The sequence below is a fragment of the Numenius arquata genome, chromosome 1, assembly GCF_964106895.1.
Source record: "Numenius arquata chromosome 1, bNumArq3.hap1.1, whole genome shotgun sequence".
NCBI lineage: Eukaryota > Metazoa > Chordata > Aves > Charadriiformes > Scolopacidae > Numenius > Numenius arquata.
In genome coordinates, this window is record NC_133576.1 from 110,682,802 (window position 1) to 110,695,127 (window position 12,326).

At 37.1% G+C, this 12,326-nt stretch overlaps 1 protein-coding gene across 1 annotated transcript in view; it reads left to right on the plus strand.

The window, feature by feature from the left end:
• Positions 1-12,326, plus strand: part of FNDC3A (fibronectin type III domain containing 3A) — a 107,223-nt gene that overhangs the window by 21,430 nt on the left and 73,467 nt on the right. Inside the window, exon 2 of the mRNA XM_074148101.1 lies at positions 1,791-1,866. Coding sequence (XP_074004202.1) covers positions 1,791-1,866 — 76 coding nt within the window. The remainder of the gene's footprint in view (positions 1-1,790; positions 1,867-12,326) is intronic.

Genomic DNA, 12,326 nt, shown 5'->3' on the forward strand with positions numbered 1-12,326 from the left:
ACACATGTTATCCCAACACAAAGACTTTTGAAACTTCTGAAATTACTGCAGTCCTGTTTTAGATAGACTCTATTTTGGCACACTTGGCAACAATTACAGCCTATCTTGGAACAGTTGTAAAATACAAATGTGAATGTACAACATAAAAGCAAGGCTGAAAGTGGGGGCTGGTGAAATAAATACATGGTCAGGCATCAAGTAGACTAATAGTCCATTGACAAAAAGGCTGCATTTCGTTTTTTCTGGGAACTGAGTATCTAATTAAACTCTGGCAACACAATGTTTTCTGAAGACCTGGAAGTCTTATTTGAAGTTCATATCTAAAATCCTCTTGTTTCTAAGTTTAGGTTCTATTATGAATGGACGCTCTTACTGAATATAAAATTCAGATACACTTGAGAAGATCTGGAAAAATTCTTAGCATGATAAAAAGTAAATAGTGATTATAATTCATTGTGGTTTTTTTCTCAAAGAGCCTAAAGCTTCTGGAGATGTATTTCTCCAGTAGCAGCACTGTACCACAAGAAACAATTTAAAGTAGTATTTTTTGAAATGCATGCTCAAAACTGAGCTAAATCAGTATTGAATCACTTGGCCCAAGTTTGAAAATGTGAATATCCATCAAATCTCATGGAAGTTGCAGCTATGTTAGGGTAGAACTTCCCATATCTCCATTAATTTGTAAAGTTGCCTTACCAAAGGGGAAGAATTTTGTATCATTTCTGCCTTTTGCTCACCCTTCCCTTTCTCTTTAGTATTCCTAAAATAAGTAACACTCAAGTTTGCTGTGTGTTTTTTTTTGTAAACAAGACAGATTTTATTTTCTTTTAGCAATTAAACACAGTACTTTTTTGGCCATAATACTGAAGAGTTATGTATATAAAGACCTGTCTGTCTCTGATTCACAGCAGGAAGAGGACATACACTGTATTTAGATATGTACGAGTGAGACTGAAGAAAGACGTGTCCAGAAAGGGAATTATGAAATGCACCTGCCATTCTGTTTTTTCCCTTTGTTCATAATTTTAATTTGGTTCTTCATGGTTACAAACTCTTTCTCTCACAGAAAGGCATAGAGAATATAGAAATCTAAAATGGTAACATGCTTCTGCTTTGGTACATGTCAGACTTCCTCTGTTTATTTTGGCTGATAACTGTGCTTTGCTATCAATTCTGCATTGCTGGGGTTTACAAAATTGGGATAAACATCTTTCCACAAATAAAACTATACATATTGTTTCATGCTGTGCATCTGCTTCACTTACTTTGCCATGACTTCTAATAATGTTTTATTATTAATGAATGTACAAACATGCTTGGATCATGTAAAGAAGGAAATGACACAATATTTCCCTTATGTTGAATACTGTTTGCCAAGTGGTTATGATGAAACCTCAAACACTGGAAATTCTGGGCTTCCTTCTGAAACTTTATGTAATGGTTTGATTAATGTAATTTGTTGAAATAATTTAAGCTGTACATATAGCTTTTTAATATACTAAACAGTCAAGAAAATAAAATTTGTACAGGTACTGTTTTACTGAGTTGTTACTCTCAGTTCTTTGAAAAATGTTTGTTTGGTAATATCTGTACTTGTTCTTGCTCTTATCTCTTTTTTCCTTTGTGGAATAAAGGCAGGAAGCAGTGTGAAGTGAAAAATAATGTATTTACTAACCAGAAAAAAAAAGTTGTTTTTTCCCAGTAAACCTTTTTTTTTTTTTTTTTTGCACGCACCAGATTTCTGTAACATATACCTGTGTAATGGTTGTAAACGCTCTTTTATTTTTAAGGTTATTCTTGTGCAAGTTAATCCAGGGGAAGCATTTACAATAAGAAGAGAAGATGGACAGTTTCAGTGCATTACAGGTAAAGCTGATAAATTTATTTTAATATTTCCGGAGTCCGCATCAGGATAAAGAAAGGCAATTTGTGGTGTTGACAGTAAAAGACTGACAAATTATTTTAAATACAAGAGCAGTTTAAAGACCAAAAAGATTAGGTGTGAAAGATCATTGGATTTAGATTTTACTGCCATGGAGTACTTTTTCTTATATTAGATTAATTTGTTGGGGAGGGAAAGTTGGGGGAATTTTCAGTTTTCAAAGAAAACAGCGAAGTGCTGTTGTAGCAACTTTTGACTAACTTCATTTATTACACATACCTCAAACTAAAAGCTGCAGTTGTTAATTTGAGTATATTTTTTTATTCCTTGCTGTCATGTGGCATTGTTTGCCTGTCCCAACAGTAGCTCTGTTATCCCACTATTAGATTTTCACTATCTCTAGGGGCCAAATTGTTTCCTTTCTGAGTTCTAGCAAGTGCACCTTCAAAATACAAATTCTTCATGTAAGCGTAGCATCCCCTTATGCGACAGTCAGTTTGGATGTCGTTTTCTATTCTGAATGAAAATAGCTACCAGTTAAGCCTGCCTACAGCTGCAAGAAATAAGCAGTCAGATAATGCTGCTGTTTAGAATACCGCTTTACTGTGTTATAAGAGAGTATCCACAGATTCAGTTATGGGGTCACTTTTTTCCTTGTTATCTCCAGGGAGACCTCATAGCAGCCTTCCAATATCTGAAGGGAGCCTACAGGAGAGCCAGAGAGGGACTCTTTGTCAGGAAGAGTAGTGACAGGACAAGGGGTAATGGTTTTAAATTGGAAGAGGGGAGATTTAGATTAGATATCAAGAAGAAATTCTTTACTGTGAGGGTGGTGAAGCATTGGAACGGGTTGCCCAGGGAGACTGTGGCTGCCCCATCCCTGGAAGTGTTTAAGGCCAGGCTGGATGGGGCTTTGAGCAACCTGCTCTAGTGGAGATGTCCCTGCCCATGGCAGGGGGGTTGGAACTCGATGATCTTTAAGGTCCCTTCCAACTCTTAACCATTCTATGATTCTATGATCTGCTGGCCCAATGAATCCTACCTTCTTTTTTTCTGGATGTTGGCCCAGCTTCAACAGATACTCAAGTTGAAGTAAGTATTGGGAAGTTGAAGTAAGTATTTTCCAGCTCCTTTCCCCCCTCTCCCCAGTCTGAGAACAGACAAAAGGTCTGGTTTCCAGTGTCATAGGCAGGTCCTTTGGCTACAAAATAACTGATTAAAGGAGGGCTTGGATTGTAATGAAGTTTATATTGACAATAATTGAAGTTTACGTGTCCATTAGCACCATTTTTCAAAACTTTGTGCTGGTTGCATGGTGCCATTGCTTCCTTTGAGCTACCAATGTATCTGTGTTGTAGCTCAGTTCTGTAGGGCTTATTTGAAACATAGCTGTGTAATAATTACTTGGCTGTATCTGAGGGAACATAGTGATTTTTGTCTTGCAATTTAAGTTGAACAGATAAGATGTATTTTTCTTCTGGTGCACAAAATACTGAGGAGAATGGCATGCATTGCATTTTTGGTTTTAATTTTGATTTATCAGATGGGCTTAGTTGAGGGGTGGAATGAACTAATACTTTTCTTGCATGATCATCTTGAAGGCAGGAAGCGTATGTGATGAACTGCAAAAATACTGAGATCATATCATTATAGATACGGTTCTATCCTTTCATGGTACAGCTTTTATCTTTGCCTGGTCCCTCTTGCATTCCGAGTAGACAGCTTGGTATTGTGATTTGATTCAGCTGCTGATTTCTTTATGCTTTAAATATGAAAGTGAGTGTGAGCAGTCATTAGGCAATTGTTCCTGGGTCTCATGAAGTGTAAGCTCACGTATGGTCTTAACAACTTTCCTGAAAAGTGGCACTGGCAGTCTAGGAACCTACATCTCAAATCAGTTCCCCAGCTTTTGCAAACCTCCTGTCATATAGACATTCTCCTTGTCCTTCCCCCTTCCATTAAATGAAAATACAGCTTATAGTTGGTAGTAAAACAGAGGGCATAGAAATTTTTTATATCTGTACATTCACTGATCTTAGGACAGAATCTGAGTTGGCCATCATCTTATGTATGTTGCTTTTCTGGTCTATTCTTGCTAATCCTGAGATGTTTCTCTGTTATACGAGTGCTATGCCAATGAATCTTTCTACCTCTTGGCCTGTTGGGTCTGTCTGGCTTAAAGAAGAAATTCCCTTAGTAATTGATGCTGTGCCTTTTTCATTGTATGTGTTGCAACTAACAAGGAATGTCTACTTTCCTTTTTTCTGTGTATGGATTTGTATAAAGTGAACAATTTCAGATGGTGTACACTATAGAAACTAATTTGGTATTGATGGTCCTTTTTTCTCTGCCACAACTTCTCAAACATAGTCTGCCCTTCACTTGGCTACAAAATGGATGACCTGTCCCCAAAATGAGTTACAGGCACAGGAGACTCTTGCACTGGCACTAAAGGAAGGAAGCTCGCATCAGTTCCCTCTTCTTTTCTTCACTGTATGCACTCAGTCATAAGGTCAAATCAAAGTTAAAGATGCGGAAATGCATAATGAGTATGGTTTGGAGGAAACCTTATAAACGTGCAGAGATGCTTATTTCAAAAAAGGCATGAAGAAAATGAAGATGGCTGAAATTCAGTGCAGATGCAATCAGTGGGAAGTTAATTTAGTTATAATGTTTCCTAATACTTTTTTCCAATCTCAGGTTTTTTTGTAAATATTTACCCATCTTTACACTCTTTTCTGACTGACTTAAAAGTCTCTGCAAAGAATACGTTTAGCTTTTTCTGTGATGTACTATGTAAAAAGAGGTAGTATTACATTAAAAATGTGTATCTGTATACTACTTTGCAAAATCACAGCATGTATTGCCCACAGGAAAAATTATAATTATGTACAACAAATATATTGCATATTGCAATTAATACATTTTCATCTTGTATCACACTCAGAATCCACCTGGAGGAAAAGCATTAGTACAAGCAAAGATTTTTCATAAAATGCACTTAGTACTTTATGACAGACATTCCCTTATCCCTTCCAAAATGTATCTTGTAACGCTTACATGTAGAATTCACAACACTTACTTATTTGGTATAGAATGGTAAGTGACCACCAAACAAATATCTCTACGTTTCTGATGTTTACTTTCTAGAATGAAATGGTTCTGAGAACTTCATTTACTTCACATTTTGTGGGATGTTCAATATTCTACAAATAACAAGGACTTCAGTTCAATATTGAACGTAGTACAATTTTATTAAAGGAACATAAAATTTTCAAGTACTGTTTTTCTAAGTCTTTATTCTAATTTATACTTAACATATTTGTTAGCCACCATTTTGCTGTCTCTTCGGAGTATAGTCTTACCAAAAGATATCCAAGGAAAAAGAGAAAAAAAAATTGAGATTACAAAGGATAATAAGAATTTGGAATGTTACTCATTGACCAAAGATGAAAATGATAAAATGTAAATTCAGGTTCTTTGCAAGGCAAGTTGCATGGGCATATGTTTAAATTGAAATTATAGAAGTATAATACTAAAACGAAAGAGTAAAAGTTGAGAGACAGCGAGGTGCTCCTGCATGGATCCCCAACAGAAGTATAGATATGAGGATGCCATAGTTCGGGTGATTTGGTAAGTCACTGTTCCTCAGATGATTCTAGATTTCTCTTGTGCTTTATTGCTGGTCAGTTCACCTTGAGGTTGCACTGTCTGCTGAAATCAATGTGGAATGTTTATAAATCTAACCATAATGTTAATTGTATTTTCTTGTATCATATCCTTGTCTGTTGAGGTGCTTCATTAATCTTTGTGCTGCTCTTGTCATTGTTATTTTATTTGTAAAGAGGACTCTCCTTACTTTGGATACTCTGTGCACAGAGTAGAATTTCTCAACCTGAAAACAAGGAGAGTCAGCGTCTCTTCAGGAGAAAGGGGAGGTGTGAATAAAGTCGCTATTTTAGAGCTATCCTTGAATCAATGGCGTAATGAAAACTGAAAGCACCAATTAATGGTGAAGCACACTGTGGTTTTTCTGTGAACTAAGTTTCTGAAGAAAATGCTGCATTTAGACCCAAATCTCTGTACTGACTCACCATTTGTTTGCTGATGTAACTCTCGTAGATGATCTGTAAAGCTTTGACTGGACTGGAACTATGATAAGTGAGAAGTGGCTTCTTAATGTGGGCCTCTTCCATAGCAATTAAAATTGGGTGAAAAAGGCTCTTAAGAGATTTCAAACCAGGAAATAATCTTAAGATTGGCAAAAGAGCAGTGGCTGTTAAGGGACCTTTCCTCCTTGCTGAATCCCATTCTTTTTATAATAATGTGTGTATTTTATTATTGATGTCTTGCATTTATATTTCTGTAAAATAAGAAGTGTGGTTCCTTTATATTTCTGCATTTAGAAATCTTGGATCTTAGTTGCTTTTCTTTTACATGTATTTTGACTTAAATACAGCTTCAAATGAGCCCTTCTGTGTGCCAGTGGCCATTTTTCTGGTTTTATGAAATATTTTCTTTGGATGCCTACTGGTTTGTCTGATAGTGATGACTTCTGCCCCCTCTTGACGCAACTTCAATTGAAACCATTTGTCAGTCTCTTACTTTCCAAAGACACTGTGCTTTTCTTGCTGGATAGATACGAAGATATCTGTGTATCCATGTGTTAGACCAAAATGTTTATTTTCAGAAGAGCTCTTTTAAATCTATGAAACTTCTCACATATACTCAGACTTCTGTGGAAACTTCCCTTAAGCCAAAATTTTCTTCTGTTAAAGTGAAATAATCAGCTACATTACAGTGATTCAGAAAACCAGGTTTGAAATGTATGAATGGGCTCTCTTTGTAGAAGTGAATTACTGCAGATCACTCATTCATGAATTCTTCCTATTGCAGAATAAATGAATGAAGATGACTCATCTTGAGCACATTTTATAACAGTCCCAAGTTACAGCTAAGGGCTATTAAATGTTACTTGACATAATAAGAGAGACCATGTTCTATATGTCTGTGCAAAGGAGAATTGCCATTTTCATAATAAGAAAATTTATGTAAATTAGAATGAGTCATAAATACTTCAAACTTTGAAATAAAATGAAGTATCAGTATTAAGGTTAGTCTCTGGGATAAAAGTTAAACAATCTTAACCTTGTTTTTTTCCCTTTAAAATAAGTAATATAATACTTCTGAAAAGTGTTTTTAAGGAAGTCAAGAGGAAAAAAAGATCACAAATTCTCAGACTACAGTAGTGAAACAAAAACTTTAGTTCATTCTAAGATTAACTTCAGCTTTCCAACACCAAACCTGCCTATTACCCAGAATACTGTGGGGAAAAAAATCCCTGTTATAGAATCTTAGAATGGTTTGGGTTCAAAGAGACCTTTAAAGATCATCTAGTCCAACCTCCTGCTATGGGCAGGGTTTCCCCCTAGACCAGGTTGCTCAAAGCCCTCTCTAACCTGACCTTGAATACTTGCAGGGATGGGTCATCCACAACTTCTCTGGGCACCTTTGGCAGTATCTCACCCCTGTCATCATAAGAAAGAATTTTTTTTTTTTTTTTTTTTTTTTTTTACTTCCAATCTAAACCTAATGGGAAGATGCCTCTTTCACAAGAAGACCACAGCTTATTATTGAATCCTAAACCCACTGTATTAGGTGGAGGAAGTGTGCGCTGTCATTCTGTGGGAATTTTAGAACATAGTAGGATATCTGGCACTGCAGTAGTGATCCCATATATTGGCTTTAAGGGTGACATCACCTCTAGAAACCACAGAATATCTCAAGTTGGAAGGGACCCATAAAGATCATCAAGTTCTGCTCCTCACAGGACCACCTAAAACTAGCATATAACTAAGAGCATCGTCTAGATGTTCCTTGAACTCTGACAGGCTTCGTGTTGTGACCATGGGAGAGCCTGTTCGAGTGCCTGACCACCCTCTCAGTGGAGAACCTTTTCCTGAATTCCGACCTGAACTTCCCCTGGTGCAGCTCCATTCCATTTCCTCGTGTGCTATCATCAGAAAGAGGAGATCGTACTGTATCTTGTTTGTTAAATTGCTTGGTATCCACCTTAGCACTGGGCAAAATTTAGGAATAAAAGACTATTTATTTAAATACATAGATCTGTAGCAATGGGACAAACTAGCAAAATGAATAAACCACTGTAAACAAGAATTCTCTTCTTGTGCATCTCTAGTCTTCTAGGTAGTTTAAGAGCCTGGATAATGAAACCTTACAAGTAAACCCAGATGCGTATTACAAAATTTAGTGCTCTAGTTTTCCTGTTCCCATTAAGAACAGCTTACTGAAGCCATACAGGGAAGCTGCTCTGAGTGATCTTTCCTTTCTGTAGCCCAAGAAGAAAATAATTCTTCATCCTTGTTTCCATTTACCTGTTTCTCACTTCTAAATGCTGAAATGTTACATGACAACGTGTGTAAGTTTGTTTTCTTTCCTTTTCATCTTCAAGGATGCTTTACAGCTTTTCTGCACTGTAGCCTTCTGAAGACACAGATGTGAGGTTTTATTCATCAGTTCATTTAAAAAAAAAATAAAAAATAAAAACAACACTACAAACCAACCCCACCCTAAATCATTTCAGTTGTCTTTCCATTCTTTTTGTGTGAGTGCTGTATAAGACTAAACATGATATGCAAGGCTGAAACTGGATATGGATACTTAGATTAACATCCTCTTCCACGTGTTAATTTTAGATCTCTGTCGGAAGTATTTAGAGGGCCTTCATAAAAGGCACTGAGGAAAGCGAAGACAAGTCATCTGAAAGTATGAGGTTACAGGCTACAATGACTTAAAGGCACTTTACTCTTGATTGAGGATGTCCATGTAGAGTTTCAGAGCTAAGTCTAGGAGTAGCTTAACTTTAAAGCATCTCTGTTTGGAAATGTCCTTCAATATACACATTTTAAATTGTTTTATAGATGTTCTTATTTCCAGGTACGCAGTCAAACAGAAAATAAGAACATCAGTATTGGTCAGCTATGCAGGAGTATGACTGCAAAGGAGACTTGATTCTCTTCTGTGTTGCAACAAGATGATGAGGAAAGTGGCCACAAAGTGTGGTTGTAGCAGCTTGATTTGGAGCTATCTCGTTCCAAAATATTTGTAAGTCAGAGCTGCTCTTTTTATAGCTTAGAGTGATAAACAGAGTGCATGGATGTCATGGCAAATTTCCTCAAACAGACTTACCCTTCTGCCTTTTACATGTAGGTTAACATAAAAGTTGGATGGAGATACGGCAAATACCTTTCTAATAAGGTAATGAAATAATGCTGGATTTAAGCCCTCACTGTGGTGCATGTAGAATGCTCATGTATTGGCTTTGACACATAGGAGAAATTCAGTCCACAATTCAAGTACTACTGGCAGCTAAAACTAGTCTGTAAGCCCTGCTGCTGCAGCTTTTCTAGTACTACTGCTAGTACTGTGCTGAATTAAAGCTAGCTCAGGGTATGTCTACTTGATTCTCTAGTCCCTTTTGCAATAGGGCAGAGACAATCTTCACTCTTTTCAGGGCCATCTCTCAAATTCTTTTTACTAACTCAAAAAATCTTGCCAAGTAGTGCAAAACAGGTTATTCCCCTGACCAGAATAAAATACAGCAATCCAAAAGTCTGTTTTTTAGATCCAGCTCTTTCTGCTCTGAGAGTGGCCATGAGAATTAGCCTCATAACAGGGCTTCCTCAGCCTTCTGTGGGAACTGCCTGACCTTCTTCTCGGTTAAATCTGATAACTGACCAGGTCTTGGTGGTCCCAGTCTCCTCCAGCCCTTTAAAGAAGCAGTCAGGGATGATACAAGAAGCTGTTGCTGTAGAAACTTACTTTATTCTGCTGCTTTTTCAGCCAGAGCTGCTCGCGTTAACTGTTGTGCTTACTTTGTTAGGATTATACATACTAGATTTCTAAAACATGCTATTCCCAGAATAAACTGAACTTGGCAAAAGTTTTATTAAAAAGCAAAGTAGACCTGTTTTATCACCTTCTTCAGTAGCAAATTTTAAAAACTACAACAACAACAAAACCCCAGATTAAAAGGGAAATGCATTCAGATCTCTTTTACAGTGTCGGTTGTAGCGTGTTTTAGGGAAAACTTAATTTTTCTGTCATTGATTTCTGTTTAAAATGTATTAAATAGATCTAATATCGTTATTTTCTCATTCTTCTATTAGGTATTTGTCTCTCTTATTCTGGCTTGACTTATGTAACACCTTTTGAGATGTGAATGAGTTCATAACTTACTATATTTATTATAAGGTGTTCAGTCAGGTTCTCCCTTTCCTGTATATTCTGATCAGTTAATCTTCCTTTTTATCTTCTCTAATCTCCTCCTTTATTCCCTCTTTTCACTACACTGCAAGCTCCACACTGCAAACCCAGCCTGACACTAGGAAGGTTCTGGAGACGCTTGTTTGAAATATCAGTGCTTCAGCTGCATACTGAAGACATCTAATTTTAGGTGGCTAAATGTGTGTTTCTATATGTGGCCTTGGATCTAAGCTCCCATTATAACTAGTGAAGATTTAGTCACTAGGTATAGTACAGTCAGTGCTTTTCAGCTGACATCAGTTTGTGCTGAATAGCTCTCCAGGCTCCACTGTCTGTACCGACTAGATCTCCAGTTGCTATAATGGGAGTTTAAAGTCCTAACTTGCATGCAGACACATAATTTTAGATACCTAAATGAGATGTCTCCATTCTGGAACTAAAGCCTGGCTATTATGAGCTGAAATAAGTAAGACTACATCCTGAAAACATCTCATTTGAGTGTGTTGTTTCACAGTTGTACCCACAGTGAATGTCTCTGTCCTCAAGCATTTGAACTCTTTGAACTCATCCATTTCCATTAGACTCTAACATCTCACATTTTACAAGGAAGGTAACAGTACTCGGAGGTGCATGTTGGGAATGGAGTTACAGCCCTAAGTTGCAGCTAGAGAATGCCCCTGAAATTTCATTTCCATGACTGTAGTCAGTCGTGTTTAGCCAACAAGGCTGTGAAGTATTAATTCAAACCGCTGAGATTCAGGTGCTACTGTAGGCTGAGCCTGGAGTCAGTTGGATGAGTCTTGTATGAAGCACGTTAAGCTTGGCAGGTCTGCCTCTAGCAATATTATAGTAGTCCCCTGGCCCTGCAGACAGTTCATATGTTTTCTTCCCTGACTGTGAAGTAGCCCTGTACTACTTGTTTTATGGGGAGAAAATTTAGGTAGGATCTCTTCTTGGTTTCTAATGTAAGTAGAAAGTTTGTCCAGTGTAAGTAGTTAGCAGTTTGAAGTAAATCAAAGATCAGAGATGCAGGCAGAGAAGTTTGAAAAATATTTTATTTAGTATTTTCACTTAATATCCTAACATTTAGAATAACTTCTGCTGATAGCTTTTTCTGCATCTTAATTGGATGCAATCTGATTGATTGAAATAATAACATTTCATGAAGATTGCTAGCTTATTAAGTAGAGAAAGAAGCTTCTCAATTTCACTACCTCATTAATTCTTTTTTTAAAAGTGATGCCTTTATTTTATAGAAACTCAAACTTAATGTTTTTAAGTTGACTTTGCACTGGGTTTCATAAAAATGGAAGGGCTAGAACTCTGTGCATCAAGGACTTTTGTTAAATCCTCTTTTACCACATGTACAGTATGAATACAGGCCCGTGTGTCATCTGTTGGAAAATCTTACAGATTGTTAGATAAGACCCCAGGAAATTCCTTTATCATTCTACCCTGTGAGATTCAAGTTGTTTTGCTACATCCTTGATTTATAGCTGTAGCTTTGAACGTATTCGGACTTCTATCAAAGAATTACTGTTAACAAAGAAATAGCTTTGAATTACTTTCAATTTACTTTTCTTTTCTAAAAAGTAGTCATGGCTGCCTTATCTTGTGGACCACTGTCAGGCACGTGGTAGTTACGAAGGGTGGCAGAGAGACTGGGAAGGAAACCAAAGTCTTTGTGGCTGTGGAGCAGCTATGTGTGGCTGTGGCCATTGTTTTTCCAGAGTTCCTCGAGACAGAGCAAGCTCCCCACGCATGTCCAGGCTGCCGCAGCCACACCACCAGCTTACAGGGCCTGACATTTCCCTGCCTTCATGCTTTCTCCTTTGAGGCTAAAAGTTATTGTGTAGACAGAGGGCCAAGGTAGCAAAAGAAAAAGACCAGGAGGTTAGTGTCCCTTTCCTTCATTTTCACCTGTGCAAGGCTACTGTGTTGTCTGCATAGATCCAGGTACACTTTTCTTGCCAGAATGTAATATCTAACTGAATGCTGCAACTTTGAATCCAGGGATTTATTTTTTTTTTATTCTGTTCTTAGTTTTGCTTTTTTCTAATGGATGAATCAGTAGCTCATGGCTTGATAGATATGGCTGTGCATATGTTATTAATAGTAAATTATTATAGTTGTCTTTTTTTGACTGTCTGTTAAATGA